At 43.4% G+C, this 18350-nt stretch overlaps 1 protein-coding gene across 18 annotated transcripts in view; it reads left to right on the plus strand.

Annotated features, from left to right (window-relative positions):
- Window positions 1–18350, plus strand: part of ABI3BP (ABI family member 3 binding protein) — a 1784442-nt gene that overhangs the window by 1055522 nt on the left and 710570 nt on the right. Inside the window, exon 9 of one of the 18 annotated variants that reach the window (XM_086934483.1) lies at window positions 17249–17323. The exons of the other annotated variants lie outside the window; for them this stretch is intronic. Coding sequence (XP_086790609.1) covers window positions 17249–17323 — 75 coding nt within the window. The remainder of the gene's footprint in view (window positions 1–17248; window positions 17324–18350) is intronic. 18 annotated transcript variants of the gene reach the window in all.

An 18350-nucleotide genomic window follows, 5' to 3' on the forward strand; every position in this document is an offset into this window, starting at 1 on the left:
GGTTACTCACAGAGGCCATGTATTCATTGCTCTTATGTAAGGAAAGCCAGTCTTAGAACGGTGTCGGAGCACTTTACATGGTATCAGTTTGCATTGTCACTTGGAAGGTAGATTGTGTTTGCGCAAGGCACAATGCCTATGAACTAATAAGAAAGTTACATTCCTACATATTCAATCATACACAAATAACCGCAATACAGTGAAAGGTGAACCCTGAGGGGTAAATCAGAGAAGGTAATTTACAAAAGCATAGAATAAAGATGGGAGATTGAAGATGATGGTTCTTGTCCAGGGTAACACCTAGGGATTTTGTACAATCTTAAATCACCGATCTGTGGTCTAGTACCTTGAGAGCATTTACCTTTGCAAAAAAAGAAAGAAATATGCATAAATGACAAACCTTTGCAAGCATGCCAAGGCTAGACCTACTGGCTTTGCCAATACTTGTTAATAATTCCGTTTCTTGGTGAAAACATTAACAAATTGGGCATAGGTAGCATACGATACTTTTAGTTCCAATTCGAATGATATTCATAAATAAACTTAGGATGAAAACGTTGGTGCTGGCACCATGTCTACATTTCACAATGTAAACTCAGGCTTTCCTTTGAGTACAGTGGAAAACATCAATTTACATGCAGTTTGCAGATGTGGAGTTTTCACGCACATCCCACAGGCCTTAAATGTCTGCCAAGGCCGAATTCAAGATTCCAAATCCAAAAGCATCTGATGTACAGTAGATATGGAATGCATGCCATACATGTTTCTGCATTTTTAACTCCTTGAAAAAAAAAATATGGATTATGTTGGCGTTTCACATTCAAGTCTTGAAAAGCTGTTGTAAAAAAATGCTCAGAAGAATGAGCTTTAAAAGTGGCTGTATAATGAACTGATCCAGTCAGTATTTTTAGGTCGAGGCTGGGAGGCTCGTGCACTGCTGTGAAGCATGCAATATTGAGGTATGGCTTTGAAGCCGGGCCCACTCTTCGCCCATATTTTTGATTGACTTGTGTCATTGTCCTTCATGAAGGATGACTTCCAAGTCGATATTAGGCTTATTAGTTCCTCATTGGCACCGACTTGCCTGCATTTGTTACTTCCCATAAAGACTGAACCTTTTACTTGTCTTGGTCCGTTTTATCTTGGCTCTGAGCTCTATATTGTTTAATGATTGGCCCCTATACCACCCACTACGTCGTAGCATGTAGCCGCTTTTATTTTATTTACTAATGGTGGTCTGCTTTAACCCCTCCCCTGCTGGTGACGGAAACACTCAGTCATCAGCCGCGGTCGCGCTGTGCTGATGACGGAGCGGTTCCGTCACGGCCCGCTCGGCATGCCTGCGCGGCGTGGATTTAGCGCCTGCACTGAGCGCTCTATTGAGCGGGTGGGGCCGTGACGGAACCGCTCCGTCATGAGCACAGCGCAACCGTGGCTGGTGACGGAGCGGTTCCGTCACCAGCATGGGCGCGCCGCATGGCCCCACGCCCCCTTAGCACTGCGGCGGCATAGCCGCCGCAGTGAAGGGGTTAACTATAGTGGCTGCGTTTCTATTTTTATTTTAGCAGCACAGTCCACTCTAAATATAGCGGCCTTGCTTACTTATTATTATTTTTTTTTTGGTCACTAGCACCCATGCAGCGCTTTGACATTCATGGTGCTGCACCCCTTTCTGTAGATAAGCCCCATGTAAAGAAAGGTGCGCTGCCGCTATTACATTTAACCCCTTCGATGCTGATGACGAGCTCAGCTCGTCATCAGCTACGGCGCTCGTATGCTGATGACGAGCTGAGCTCGTCATGTAATGCGGTATTTTAAAAAACGCCGCATACAGCGGGAAGAGCCGCCGCAGCTATGCGGTTAAAGCGCAGCATGGGCGCTTTGACAAAAAAAATCTGTTTGTGAACTTGATAGACAGATGCTTTTTTTGTCAAAGCACCCCTTGCTGTGGTTTCACTTTAATGTCGGCCACGCCCCTTTCTTTAGACGCAGCTTGTGAAAGTGCTGCATGGGTGCTAGTAATTTCCAATGCACTAGGTCTCGCATTTGCAAGAGTTTAAGCTATTGAATTGCCAATAGCTCAAACCCTCGTAAATGTGAGACCTATTGCATTGAAAATGCTTGTTAATTGGGGAAGCGAGGACAAACAGTTTTAAAAAATGAAATCGTGATGGATTAAACAGTATGGGTGAGTGCTACTACCTTGATTATTCTGCTGCTGGTTATACTTTCACAGAGCCGTAAGATATGCAGACTCTGGCTCTGGGTCAGTGAGTACATTTCTGACAATTTCAGCATCAAGGTTTTAGCCCTCATTAAACGATGCTCAGAATTAGGTGGGGGGATACGGAGAACCCAGAATCTCTGATTCCAGATGGCATCCTTCGACCTAAATCTGACCTTTATGAGTTTTGTCCCTGGCTTGGGAAATGAATAAGTGGATCCTTTTATAGGTTTTCCCCGAGTCCAGGAACAAATCTGCTCACATTCACCACCTGCTCTGAGAAGCTAGTAGATCTCAGCAGGGATGCTGATGCGAAACAGAGGATTAGCTTGGGAGCTGGGAGGGTGCCTGGGACCAAGGGAGGCTGTGGCCTGGTTGGGAGAACATTGTTTGCTGCTGCTAAGGTGCTGGAGGGGCAGGTGGGACGAGGGTGTGTCCATGCCTGCAGCCCCTGGCCATTAACAGCCATGACTTTTGCAGGTATGGATCTGCACCAGCTAAAACTGTGTTGAGTATTTTCAAACCAGACACTCCAGGTCTAGAGACCCTGGACCATTCATTGTATGGTGCTGTGTAATCCCCTCTTGGGGCTACCACTTCACTATACTACTAATCTGAGCCTTCTGGAGTATTTGAATTGTTTCCATTGCTATTGTGCTGCCTAACTGCAATTGATCCCTATGCTCGAAATATTGCAGGTAAATAAGAAGCAGATGTATGAACAGTTGTTGGAATGCATTTATAAATGATACATTCTAAGATACATTTCACACTCTGAAGTATACTTCACCATGGAAAGCTAGTATTGTCCAACTAAGAAAATTCGGTGATACCAATATACTGACAGCATCTGTTATTAATGCCAGCCACATTCCCTATATTTTTTATGTTAGTGTGAAATAGGTTTTTTAAACATCTGGCCTTTGTGTAGCTCACAGACACAATTAGTGCACCTTTTAGTGCTATTTCTTCACACAAGGGATTTGGAAGCCATAGCTTGTGTGAGCATATGCTATGCATGGGTCTCAAAATATCCTCTATGGAATATTTGGTGTGGTGTAGAAAGTAGATCCCTGTACGATTGATAAAGCATTACTCTCTCTTGTTTTCATGCACATTGAATGATCACCATGACAATGTAAAGTGATGTCAACCTGAATCCTTCTTAAATAAAGGTACAGATTCCCCAGTGCCAAACCGAGCACCATGGATTGCCATGCATAAAAAGAGCAGCCACCGCACATATTATTGTCATGTCAACAGTCCAGCTTCAGAGCAGGCAGAGCACACATTCAAATCTTCTATAACTTACAGTAGACAAGAACAAGTGGCAAAACTATTGATTCTGGATTTATCTTTTTACACTGTTTACTACTACACATTACATTAAGGTGGAAATGCTCTAAAATGGGCTGGTTCTTACCTCAGAGACAAATTGTAGTTTACCTACCACTTTTCACGTCAGCTCTGTGGTTTTCTGGAATGTTCACGGCACTCTGATTTGTTGACAGAGCCTCCCAAGGAAAAGTTGGATTCGAGCATTGCAAACAAAACAGGACTATGTCCTCCAAGCTGGTTCTACAAATCCTCATACCACCTTACCATAAGAAATCCTCAGGAGGCACAGTTTTCTCAGTACAAGTCACCAAGCTCTGGAGCACACTCCCATCCAATATTCAAAGCACTGGGAGCATGTGCACTTCAGAAGATGGTTGAAAACAAGGTTATTTCTAAGATAACTAAACCATACCAAATTCTAGGGATAGAACACAGAAAGATAATTGTTCCTTCAAGTTCAATCTTTAGTGTACCACACACAGATTGGGAATAACCCAACCAGCAAACAACTTCTATATGCATCTAAGCTAATAACTGATGACCTATGGGTAATCTGGGTGTTATATAGTTATGTAAATTAATATCTACCATTAATGGCCGACACTAATACTAATATCATAACAACCATCAAAATTAAATAAAAGTAAAATATGTCAATGTACTTGAAATGGCTGAATGTATGACCTTGGGTTTATTGTAGATTCACATAAGACATGTCTGCTATTGAGCTTGCCCATCACTAGAAGTGTACCAGCCAATAAACCAGTTTTCGTCAAATGAACAGGCATTGAAGAACTGAAGAGCTCTGTCACATATTGCTGGTCAGTCAGAGGACTTTCATCTAGTCCACCACTCTCGGCGCAAAACTATACTCTATGACCAATTCTTTTCATGTCGCAAGGAAACTCGGGTATAGAATGATAATAACAAAGGTCATCACAGCAGATCTCTCCTCTTTTTTCTCTCTCCCACCATGCCAGCCCAAGACCAAAGCTATTAACAAAATTTCAGGTTGAACATCCTAGTGCAGTGACCAGCTAAGTAGACTATGATCATACAAAATACCTTGACCAGACCTGCAAAGTTGCTCAAAGCTGTCTGCCTACGGAAAACTAGAAACAGAAGTTTATTTCTCACGCCTTCCCACACTGCTAGGCTCTATGTCCAAGCAAATGATCATCGCAAATTACATAGAAACCCTTCCTACATTGGATCACAAAGCAAAGAAAACAACCTTCCAATCACACACCCTACATGGAGTGGCGTGTGGCCCATTTAGGCAATGATAAGCATCATATAAATGCTGCAATACATTGTAAAACAATATTTCATAGATCGTTGAAGTGCCTCCTTTCTGTTGGTATTTAATCAATTTAGAGAGTCACAACTCATTCATGACTGTGTTATCCAGAAAGGCTGACTCTGCAACAGTATATTTCAAGTTAAACATCACAGAGTTGTCTTATAGTGATAATTGTTTTTCAAAACTCTTTAACATCTGAGAGGTTACTGACAGATGAAAAATAGTACATAGTCATAATATATATAAACCAGGTCAGAGATATTGTAGATGGTGGTCACTTCAGCCCTGCAAGCAGGTGGAAACTCACCATAACCTCTTGGGTCAATATTGGTGCTTCACAATAACTGAATCCTTTGTTTACCACCCCACTCATTTTATTTCCCACAGTTACTGGACCTTAAAATATACTGTGCAACTTACTGAAGTTCTCTTGATTTATTCGGACCTGCTGAGCATGTATAATTAGAGTACACATATTTCCTTCAATTGGTGAGGACTTGTTAATTTCAGCTCAGACCGTAGCATCATTACATAACTGGGTTTGAGTCTTCTATAACTTGTATGTACATTATTCACTGCCCACTTCACATTCCTACATTAACTTGGGTTGCCAATACTGAATCAGATAAACAAATCAGTTGTCTGAAACCTCTCTGATAAGTAATATGAGAGATCCCCCCCCCATTGTTATTTCTTTCAAAAACTGGCCCTAATACTACTCCTCACTGTTTTTCTTGCCCATTTCCTTGACACCCACTTCAGATCCATATTTTCAGAACACTGTAAGTAGAGTCAACAGTTGTAGTTCAAAGCTTTATTTCGATATGATGATATCTTAAAAGCACATAACAGTTAAAATACAATGCATGTTATTAAAAAACACTCAATAAATAGTTAAAAAGACAGTTTAAGAACGTATTAAACAATTTACAGCTTTGAGATTAAAGGAAATAAGGGTTTAATAAGGGAAATAAGGGAAATAAGGATTGCCTGGAAGGGGGTTCGTCACATAGCTTTGCATCTGATCACCCACGCCCAACTAAGGAATTTGGCTACCCCGCACGCCAGTACTGTGTTAGGATCAGATTGCAGAATTCTTAGTGCTGGGGCATAGCCTCTGGTCTCAAGGAGGAGACAGACAGGTTTTAACCATTTGGATCTTGGCTTCTTGTAGGCACTGCAGACAAAGAGAACATGTGGGATTGTTTCCAGTTCGGTGCTGCAGTGCGGACAGGTGGCAGGGGTCTGGAAGGGGGGTTTCCATTTAGAAGTGCGTTCGCGGACTGGTAAAGTTCCTAATCGAAACTGTACATATAGGGCCCTATCTTTGGTTTTTCTGATAAAGTCCATGTAGGTTCAAGTAGGGGGACAGTTTTGTGCAGGCGAAACTCGTCGGTGAGCCTGCCCAAGTTATCCGCTCTAGATTCCTGGGCATCGACCCACCGCCAGTACGCCTGCTTGACTTCTAGTTTGGACAATGTAGCCCCGGACTCCCATGCCACCCAAAGGCCAGTGGCCAACAACAGTTCCTTTATTTTGGAAAGCCAAGCTATTTTGTATGACCCCTGCAAGCTCATGATTTCTTTGAGGCCGTCTGCGTAGCTCTCTAGCTCTGGTGTACGCCACAGGCGAGCCCAATAAAGAAGCGGACGCAGAATTATAAGATCTTTGATAGATCTGCGTCCGAGATCATATTGAATGGGCTTGCTAGGGGAACTCCTGGGGATGGACAACAAGTCCTTGTAGAATTGGTTTTCAGCCATTGCTAGCAGGTCAACATTGCTAAAACCCCAGAGCTCTGCCCCATACAGTGCGCTGCCTACTGCTTTTGCTGAGTATATCTCTAGGGCAGGGGCTATGGGTCTAGAGGCTGAGGATCTATGCTCCCTGCTTATGGCACCCACGACCTGTTTGTGGTTTAGGGCCATTTTTTCAATGTGGGGTTTCCACTTGAGTTGATCAGATATCCTAATCCCAAGATAGTCGAACGTTTTGACCCTCTCTAGCGGCTCTTCGTTGAGGGTAAGCGTGCGATTAGCTTTTCTCCTGGGATTGAAGTAGAGGAGCTTTGTTTTGGATGTATTGATAACCAAGCCCTATAAGTTGCAGAAGACACAAAACCGATCCAGTAGTTTTTGGAGCCCCATGGGCGTTTTGGAAACTAGTAATGTGTCGTCGGCAAAAGCATGGAGGGGACCTTCACGCCAGCCAGACTAGGGGCGTCAGCATCAATGTCAGTTAGAAAAGAAACCACCCCACAGTTGTAGTTGTCTTTAGTCCTTATGAATCCATCAAAATTCAATAAAAGTAAAACATGTCAACGTACTTGAAATGGGTGAATGTAGACCTTGGTTGTTTTTAGATTTGTGAAAGCAAGAGGCATGTAATAAATCAAATTTGCCCTGGTACTGACACAATTGTATGCTGTGGTACAATCCGGATCTGTGACTGGGGGTGAGTGTCTGAACAGTTTTGGTGCTCAATCCATCATTTACATGGTTCTACACAAGACACATATTCCTGTCTTCTACCATATGGTGGATTTGATACTATATCTCCTGAATAGGTGATAGATAGATATATGTGTATAAGCATAAGGTTCCACACTAGCGGTTCCCCTTAAATAGGGGCAGCTTTGAGGAGCTTGCAGTCAGTAGGGCCCATTCCTGAGGTAGCATCTCCACATTATTGCTTTTATACATAATTCCAACGACAATTAAATACTGTTGTCATGAATTAATCTAAAACTTGATATGTGCATGATAGGGTGTTGTTTTACATGCTCCCAAACATGTATATGTTACGTAGTGTATAATCCGTTTCTGTGATTGAGAAGTGATGCATATAGGGGAAGAATTTATCTTAGAAAATCACTGCAGGTTATCTTATTTTGTGCACAAGGTGGGGAGGGAACACTCTTCCGCTCATCCTAGGACAGTTCACATCATTGCATTCTGGTAATTGCAGTATGCTTACTTCAAAGTTACTGTAGTTTTTCACTAAAGTTGGTGCAAGAAGTGATGTTTCTGGGTTTAGCCCTTCGTCAGTGGAGAGCAGAGAGCAGAGAAAAGTCCTCTGGGGTTGTTGAAAGGCTGCCCAAGTATTCACAGGTCATAGTACCCCTCCACAGGCACACAGGTGCATCACAGGAGAGCTCGTAAGTTTGTTGTATCAAGGGAGCCTCTAAAACAGGAGGGAGGCAGCACATTGCTTCTCATTCGAGCACAGTTCTCCCCATTGCATTCTGGTAAATGCAGGAAGCTTACTTCAGAGTTGCTGTCTTGTTTCACCAAAGTTGGTGCAGGTAGTGCTGTTATCTCTAGGCACATGCTTCTGGGTTTAGACCTTTATCAGTAGAGTACAGAAGTAGTATAAAGCAGAGAACACCATCTGGGGTTGCTGAAATGCTGCCCCAATCTTCACAGCACACAGTGCCACTCTATGGGCACACAGGGGCAGCCCAGTTGAGGTTGTCAGCTCGTTGACTCCATGGAACTTTTTAAACACAAGGGGGAGGGGCCACACTACCTCCCATCCCAGCACAGTTCACCCCATTGCATTCTGGTACATGCAGTATGCCTGCTTCAAAGTTGCAGTAGGTTTTCACCAAAGTTGGTGCAGGTAGTGCTGTTATCTCTAGACACATGTTTCTGGGTATAGTCCTTCAACAGTAGAGACCAGAAGTAGTAAAGACCAGAGAAAAGTAATCTGGGGTTGCTGAAATGTTGCTCAAGTCTTCACAGTTCGAAGTGCCACTCCATAGGCACACATGTGCATCCCAGGTGAGCTCGGCAGACCACTTGATCAAGCGAGCCTTTTAAACAGAAGGGGTGAGGAAACACACTGCCTCTCATCCCAGCACTGCATTCTGGTAAATGCAATTTGCTTACTTCAGACTTGCTGCAGTTTTTCCACAAAAGTTGGTGCAGGTAGTGCTATTATCTCTAGACATGTTCTTGGGTTAAGCACTTCATGACCTTACAGCTATTTGCTGCTCTGGCTGACCCAAGAATGTTTGATGAGCAAAGCACTGCTAACGCTAATAATTGCATGCAGTACAACCCCAGTGAAAATGTATTTAACAATCAGTAATCTAAATAAAAATCATGTACTAAAGCTAACATTTGGCATTGTCCAGTAGATACTCAATGCTAACTCTGCCAAACAATTTAGAAATACACACATCTGCCTGTACAGCTGATAGGTGCAACACTACTGTCCCAGGTACTAGATGTGTTCCTTATCATGCAGATGTAATCACAATGCTGTGGTTTCAACATTCTGAGGATGTCCAAAGGGTAAGATGGTAGAGTAGAGTTGGGGAACTGCATTGATGCAGCTATTCTATATAGGAAGAGTTAGTTGTAATATTTGTGAGCGCAGACATGCCATGTCGCAGAAAGCTTGTGGTGGCAGCTAAACATGTAAATTGATACTTGTATAGCGCACTACTCACCCACAAGGGTGAGAAGACGCTTGTACAAATACAGCTGTGGAACCCATCCTGGCTTTCCCTGTGAGGCATCCACTCCTGGGAACCCCCAAGGTGGAGGCCAGGCATCCTTAGCATTGTGGGGGCCGCTGTGGAGATTAAGCAAGCTATTGCCCAGAGTTGCAGAGTGGGACTCCATGATTGGAATAGGCACCAAGGCGAGAATTATCAGGTCCATGGAATTTTTGAGCCCAAGACTCGCCGAGGCGGGGAATTGAACCCTGGTCCCTGGCTAGACCTCTGCATCAGGGTCTGCCACTCTAACCATTGAGCCACACTTCTCCACATACCAGAGTTTGAGAGAGTTGATTAGATGGGAAGAAGACCAGTTCCAAAGGTCCTCCTTAACCCATTGTGCTTTAGATTGCAGAGCTGAGTAAGGAACAGTACTCTTGAATAACTCGCTAGAGATACAGCAACATCTAGGGAAACATTCATATTCCTTTTTCATGAGGGATGGAATTACCACATTTTAATAGCCCTCCAAAACAAGAAATAGACAAGTAAGCATAAGTCCCCAAGCATTTTTGAACTCTCATTGGATTTTCGAGCATGTGAAGTGGAGTGTGTTGCTGTTGTACCTATGCAGCCTCCTGTTTGATTTCATGGCTTCAGGAATTGCATTACATGCTGAAAAGTATTGTCTGAGGAAAATAAATTGTGAATGTGCTTTGCAGCATTAATGCTTATTTCCTAATGTGAAACAGAGCAAATGTGGAAGCACAGAATTCAAAATCTGTGATTCCCACGCCAAGCAATTTCTAAATATGTCTTCTGTTCTACAGGGCGATGATGTTTTCATGCTCAGCATGGTATCTTACAGAAGCATTCTCCATCTAGAGATGATCATATTTCCCAGAACCCCTTGTTACTTTATTGTCCTTTTTGTTTGACCTCTACGATTGTCTGTCCTCATTTGGTTGATTGGATTTTGGATACACTTCAAACCTCAACATCCGGGATTAATATAACCTGGCACAACTCATCACGGAGCCTGAGCCCAGCATGTAAAAGAGCCCCAAGAGAAATTGGTAGCAAGATGCGGAAATAGTAAATCATCGGAAATTTTAGCAATAGTGATGTAAAAGAGAGTGTGAAATGTTGAGGATGACGTGAGAACTTAGTGAAGCTGTAGGAGTTTTAAGTAGAGGGTGAGACAGAGGACTAGCAAGGGTATAAGGTGTGCAGAAAAAAAGATGGTACATTCTGGGAATCTGCCAGATTGGAAAGGATGGAAAGAGGTCTCAGTCGTGATGGAAACTGCAAATTAACTCCCATTCATCCTGACATGCGGATCGAAAACATAATAGTACAAAGTTAAGCATCCCCATATCAAACAAAGGTAAATAAAAGGTTGATCATAGTTAAAGGGAGAAAGCAAAAATGTAAAAGTCTGATGGCGGCACATCGGGAGGTCTCAGGGTACATGGTCTGATGGCGTAGAGGGTAATGGCCAACCAAATAGTTCTGCTTTTGCATTTGATCTTGATTCTGAGCTAGTTGGTTAATACCCCACTCTTTAGTGGGGCATTTAGATAACCAATTATGTGATATATAGATATGATGCCATAGTTTTGGTGGAGTTTTCCTCTGTAAAAAAAGGAACTGTATGTGGAAATGGTGTTTACAACACCCAGTTTTGTACATGTATCAAAGCGTCCCCTCATGTTTTTACCTGGTGCACTTTGGCAGGTTCGACTCACAGAAATGTAGCAGGGGTAAATTGCAAAGGTAGTGTTCTTAACACAAAACTCTCACAATTCCGATCCCAGTATGAGCAGCAACTTGCACGGTGATCTGAATTTCCCACTTCACTTACAATCAGGGTTGCAATCTTCAACCTGGAGCATAAATAAGATTAGCAAAGTGGTGAGTTGCAGTTGAGCTGGGTTCCATAAGTCCAGATGTGCTCAGTGGTATCCTCGACAAAGCAAGACAATCCAAATTCAGAAGCTAGAAGCAACAGACGGTACCTGTTCATAGGGGAGTTGTAAGGTAAGGTCCCAGGATGCTCCTCAGGGCTCCTTGGTTGGTTCTTCTTTGGTTGATTTTAGTGAGTTTTCACTATTTCAAGTGAGTGGTGCTGATGATTGTTATCTGACAAAGGCTCCACGTGGCTGGCCTGCACTTACAGGCATTGTGCTGAATAGCTTTTATGGACTCTGGTTTTCTCTCAGCAGGACAAGGGGTTTCTCAATCTGAGGAGGATGCTGATTTATTGGATGGGTGCCACAGAACCCTTTGTCTATAATGGATGTGTGCAGAAAGTAGTTTCATTTTTTGTGGTACAAATGCCACTCCATGATAGCCAAATACCAGGAGCTGTATCTTCCATATTTTAAGGGCAGATTCTAATGACTCCAGTTCTCTGGGTTCGTCTGTGAGAAAAAACACAAACCAGGCAACTAGTTACAAGGCCCTTCACAACCTCTTATAGGGTATGCACCAGCATTTTCAGCAGGTTTCAGGCTCTTTTGGGGAATTGTATCAGCCAGACAATCCAATCTTGGGATTCAGGATTCAGAAGCAGGTTGCAGGCATCAGAGCAGGCTGGTGGGACGGTAAGTCTATCAGGGGGCTAACTAATATAACCATGATAGCAAGTGTTAACCCAGCAGGTACACCAGCAGAAGCCAGAACGGTTCTCTTAGTTCTTTCATTGGGAGAGTGTAATATAATTCTCCTTTTCTTAAGGCTTGTGCAAGGTAGCTTTGGTCCAGGATGGTAATATAAAGGGTCAGGATAAGATGATATTGATGGGTACTCCTAATCCAAAAACCACTGCTCTTCGGTGTCCCTCAGGGGTCCATCATTAGCCCTATACTTTTTAATGCCTACATGGCCCCATTGATCAGCCTGATATCGTCCTTCAATATAGAAAACATCTCATATGCGGACGATACACAGTTAATCCTGGTCCTGGACAAAAACACCACACAGGTGGAAGAAAACCTCCGCTTATGCCTCACAGCCACTTTCCAATAAATGAAAAACAATCATCTAAAGTGCAACCCAGAAAAGACGGAAATACTATCATTAGGACTGGAGAACACTTTGTCCCCTAATATTTGGTGGCCAGCTGACACTCCCCCTTCTTCAAACACAGTGAGATTGGTCAGAAACCTAGGAATCAAATTTGATGACACACTCTCCTTCAAACAGCAAGTTGCTGGAACTTGTTTCCATATCATAAAACCACTCAAATATTTTTTTGACTTGCTTCCCATCTTAGACAAGCAGACAGTTGCTGTGACCCTAATCACGTCTAAATCGGACTATAGTCACAGCCTTTACGCAGGTTCCAACAAGTCAGTCTTACACAAACTCCAAATGGTCCAACACGCAGCAGCACGTCTAGTGCTGAAATGGCCTAGGAGGTCATCTGAAGCACTCCACTGGCTGCCAATCCATTAAAGAGTCCTGTTAAGATTCTGATAATCACCTTCAGAATATTTCACTTCTCAGGTCCACACTACCTCCAAACTAGATTCACACGTTATATACCCTCACGGAGTCTTAGATCCTCTAATGCAAACCTGTTAAAAACACCAGCATTTAGATATGTCTCAAAGAGAGGAAAATCGCTCTCAGTGATAGGCTCCAAAACTTGGATCTTCTCAGCCCCATATGCCCTATGCAGAACATTTATCTAACTCTTTTGCAACTCCCTCAGCCACCCAATTTTGTTCCAACTCTGGGATCCGCTTAGCGCCATGATGCTCCTCGGAGTGACAGTTGCGCTCTACAAGTGTCCAATTACATTACACCACAGCACAAGTGTATGTATTACTACAAAAAGTTGTCAAAACACACGTATTGCCACTTTCTATAGCATTAGCTAATGATATTTCACACCTCCCAGACCCATCTGCTAATTTGTAAAATGTCAGGTCAGGTCCATTACAAAATGGGGCGCTCTGAATGAGAAGGATCTGACGATATAAAAAGAGCATATATGGCCTCAGGCCTGTGCAGTGGTCCTCTGACATAGAAGAAATGAAAAACACTTTTAAACATGGGCCTGCATCAGCACTAACTAGGATTCTTTACAGAATTACTGAAAGGAAATGGTATGAATTGGTGTGAAAGTGAGGGGTAGATATTAGTTGAACTCTCCAGATTAAAAGAGATGGGTGGGCCAAAGGAGGGATATAAACTGAGGGCAATACAGCAGAAGGGCCAAAGATTACACTCTGCTCTGCCAGAGGCATGATTGTTTTCTACCCATTTTATCATTTACTTCCTAAACTGCGAGACCAAATGTGTTAGCACCGCTCATTTTTGGCTTATCCACTCACAGAACAACGCTCCGCAAGCTGAACCTCAGGCCTAGCAGCAGGTTAATCCGCTGTAACTCCTATAATCTGTTTATCAACAAGCACAGCGATCACTGACGAGTTGTTCCTGTAAAAGAGGATCTGTACCTTGTGGTTTCACGGAACTGGCTTCCGATTCTTGTAAATAAGTAAGACATTTCCATAGCCCTACTGGATGTGAACATGAACAGGTTAGCTATGATAGATTAAGAGTACCGGATAAAAGGAATCAGAGTTGTAAATATGGGCAGTAGATTCACAGACTGTTACCTGAATGGGGCATTAAGTACTGTGATAAGCATCAGGGGCCAGAATTATCAAGGGCAACGTAAGCCCTTAAATCAGAGTCACTTTGCCACGCTGAGCCACCTTGCGCAGCTCTGCGTGGCACAGTAAATCTGGAGTAACCCAAGGCAGCGCAAGTTGGTGCGCTGCGTTGCTCTGCCCTGGGAAGGCGTTCCATGGATAGAGCCTGGGTTTTCCCACACATCCAACCAGGTATTCTGTCACATTCCCAGATTTGCTAAGACTAGTAAACTAGGGATTGCGTAAAAATGTGACACCCTCCCAGGTGAGGATTAACAATGACAAATATGTTTATTTCCCCTTGGTTTTCCTCTTTCTACATGTGCTGCATTCTGCAGCACATGTAGAAAGGGTAAGCTTAAAGCCTAAGAGGATTGTTTTTTTACAGGAAGGTGTCCTTTTCTGCACAAAAAGACTCATGGTTGTAACGCATTGCCGCTTGGCAGTGATCCAGCGCCCCTACAGAAAATCTGTCTCATCAACACTACCCAACACCATAATACTTATTAATCCCTTATGTCATGTATGCATTTTAATCTAGGTTGATTAGTACATCTTCGTGCATAAACTCATTAATACAATTAATTATTATGGAAGTTTAACTTCGCGAGTTAAAATATAATTTATTTCTGAACCTCGCTTCATCAGCAGCCACTAGTACGTCAGCGCAGGGAGAGATAAGAAATGCGTCATATTTTAGTAGATACGGCTCTGTCCTGACCTCTCCATTTGACGCAGCACTGCAATGTTGCTTACAGTGTGGTGCTTACAAATGCTGGTCAATCCGATCCTATGCTCACACTGTGAGCATTGAGATGGCTAGCTCAATAAATCCTCTAATAAGCATGGGCGGAAAATCCGTTTCGCTCGCGGATTTTGCGGATTTTCGGTAAATTCGCAATCCGCGAGATTCGCGAATCTCCCGCAAAATCCGCAAATCCGCGAGATGCGGATTTTGCTCGCACTGTTCGCGTGAGTTCGCGGCTTCCCAGTACAACTTCGCGCCCCGCGAATAAGCGTAAAATTGCAGAAATACGATCTTAGCAAAACTGAAACTACTTACCAGGTTCAAAAGTTCAGGCTCATCATTAGTAGCCATTTCCTGTAGTGCTTCCTGAGGGGCCCCTCCAGAGTTCAGTTGCCAGTTGCAACTATTATGTGACCCTGCTCTGAACCTCAGAATAGTTACACATATGCCACAAAGGTCCTGAATTACAGCTAAGGGAGACAAGCAGGAGCCAGGCTGGAAGTTCAAATCCATTAATCAGCCCCTAATTCATTATTGTCAGTTGGGGCAGGGCAGGTGTTGTAACTAATTTTGCAACAATGAAAGCACTTAGCAAGTGCAAAAGATCACTAATCAGGAAGCACTAAGGAAGCAGGTGCCAGCTAAAAAAATATTCTGTGACACATTAATCAGCCCCAAATTAATTCAGGTCACTTGAGGCAGGGAAGGTGTGCTTGCTTTGCCACAATAATGTACACTGACTGGACAACCAGAGGGTGCTGTGATGAAACAGAGGGTGGCATGGGTGGGCCAGAGGGTGGCATGAGTAGTCAAAGAGTGGCAGTGGTGACAGAGAGTGGCAGTGATGAAGAAGAGTGTCCCAAACAGGCTGGACACGTAGAAACAACAAGTTCGCGAAACTTGCGACCCGACAGGTAAGTTCGCGTTTGCGAAATTGTACAAAACCCTCGCGAACTGGCAGAAACCCGCGCGAACACACAAAAAAAAAAAATCCGCAAATTTGCGAGAATTCGCGGATTTTGCGAATTGCGTGTTCGCAAATCCGCAAAATTCGCGAACGCGAGATTCGCAAAATTCGCCCATGCTTATCCTCTAATGAATCACATGGAAGACAAACATAACATTTGTGTCAGTGAGACTGGACCCACTCCCACATGCTCGGGAAACACGAGCGATTGTGGAGACCGTTAAAATATTCAACACATTATTTTTGCTGATTTGCTGTGTATCTTATAAGTGAGCCCTAAGATGAAGCTAAGATTGGAATTTTGGACAGAGCTTCTTCTTAATTGACTATTTTAAAGCACCTAATATTTGCATTATGAGAGGAAGTACGATTAACCAGGGTCGAACTGGCCATAGCGGGCATTGGGCATTTCCAAGGGAGGCTGGAAGGGTGGGGGCCGGTTTTGCAGCAGTGGGGGATGGTTTTATTACTGGAGGCTGGCTTTGTAGTGGTGCTGCAATATTGGCCTGCAGTAACAAAACCAGCAGCGTCTCACACATGAATCTCCCCACCCTGGGGTTAATCTGATAAAATTGCCAGGGCTGCTTTGGGTTGCCAGTCCGGCCCTGCAATTAACATATTTTAATGCCTTACCACATATACACTATAAGACTAATAGCACCTTTCACCACAATTTCCCTGAAATCCCTAAACAGCGAGACAAATCGTCCAACTATCCATTTCTTCTCTCTGTAATTCTAAGCACTGTGCTTTTTATACAGGATTCTTATGATTTAGCATCTGGTAAATATGAAAAAGGGATTTTGTAGTCAAGAAGGTAAGTCATTGCTTAATTTGAGGTGGAGGTTGCAGGTGGGGCATACTGGCCCTGATTTTTCGGGACACATTTCTTCCTCAACAGACTTTCATCCAGAGTAGGAGAGAGAAAAATACAAAAGGGCAGAGAAAGAACAAGAGAAAGACAGAAGTACAATGACAAAGAAATAAAGCAGGTGTAAAAAAGAGCCTTTAAGAGTGTGAGAAAGGGACAGGGAGTGTCTGGTGGAGGATGAAAGAGGCATTCGTGGGAATGAAGACTATGCAGCCTTGTTATTCCAGACCCCTAACATTCAACCGTGTGGCCAAGGACTTCTGGGCGAAAAGTTGGGCTCCGGCACATATTATTTTGCAAAGTAAGCACATTAGTAATTGGTTAAAATCATGATTATGTCTAATATTCGTTGAATTTATATTTTGTTCAGCTGCAATGGCTTTTGTGTGATCCTGTATGTGTTACCTAAATTGTGGTAGAAATAAATCACTGTGACCCTGGATACCTGACAAGGATCCAGCTTCATTACCATTTTCCTCAAATCTTATCGTGAAGCAGTATGTAACAAGGAACACCAACGTGCGCAATATAAGGCCTCCTTTATAATACTTAATTTGTTACTAGGTGTGGGTTGTATGATAGATATTACATGAAAGAAGCACTATCTGCATTGCTGTCAGAAAAACTAGATACACAGAATAATAATTTTCATTTCTCATCTGACCTGACCTTTTCCATTGCAGCTGCTATTGAAAGTCTACCTGGAACCAAAAGTTCTGCGTTGCCTATTGTCTCCAAAAATTCAGAGGCTTTTCTGGGTAACACCATTTTTGCCATCATTGCTTTTTTCATCATCTGTCACCTCTTAAGATGGCTGCTGCTTCTCTCCATACTGCATACTTTTCCCATTAGACCTCTCCTTTTCTTGTCTTGCTCAGCTCAAGCACACAACAGGACAAGATATTTATAACTTTAATTTTGTTAAACACTTGTGTGCAGATATCATACAATCATAACACTGATGTTGCAAAATATTGTGCAGAGAAACCCTTCTATATAGTGTGTCGTTTTATATATGGTGGACTGGAACAGATGAGTCCCAGACACCTTTGCATGACGAACAATTAATTATACAAAAAAAGCTCAGGCGCTTCATCACTGGACAGTCCATAGCACAGACATGGTGGGCCAAATCACAAAGAAGTGAACACAGTCGTTGCCACTGTTTCGAGCTTAATAGTGCCTTAAGTAGTTGGAGCAGTGCCAGGGGCACAACAAACACCCCCGCAGCACCCGCGGGGGGGGGGGGGGGCACTCTCTTCAGTAAATGAAGGGGGCCCCGGCCCCTTAGCTCTTCGGAGAGCTGTGAGAGAGGCTTGCACTGAAGCAAGCCTCTCTCCCTCTAAAGCAGGTGTAGGCTGTCTGCAGCCTGCTCCGAGCCCCTCGCCCCCTCCCTCTGACTGAATAGAAACAAAGTAACAAGTTGCAATGTTTCTCTTCAGTCAGAGCTAGCAAGGCCCGAAAAGAGGATGGGGTGGGTGGGGGCCCGAGCCGGAGGCAGCACAGAGCAATTAGCAACAAGTCATGAGGTCAGGTCTACCTAGTTGTGAGAGGGGAAATGGAGATGGTGTTCTTCCGGCAGGCTTTGAAGGCACATACCACACTCATGACAAGAGTATGGATGCAAATATGCATGTTATTCATGAACTGGTTGCCATTTCCTAGAAGAATTGGCAGACGGGTAACACACTGTCCCACACACTTACAAGACTATGTTTTGGATTAATGGTTTCAAGATCTTATCTTCTCAATGTTGTCAAATATTGTAGTACTATTTCACAACTT

This window comes from Lissotriton vulgaris, chromosome 8 (assembly GCF_964263255.1).
Source record: "Lissotriton vulgaris chromosome 8, aLisVul1.2, whole genome shotgun sequence".
Classification (NCBI taxonomy): Eukaryota; Metazoa; Chordata; class Amphibia; order Caudata; family Salamandridae; genus Lissotriton; species Lissotriton vulgaris.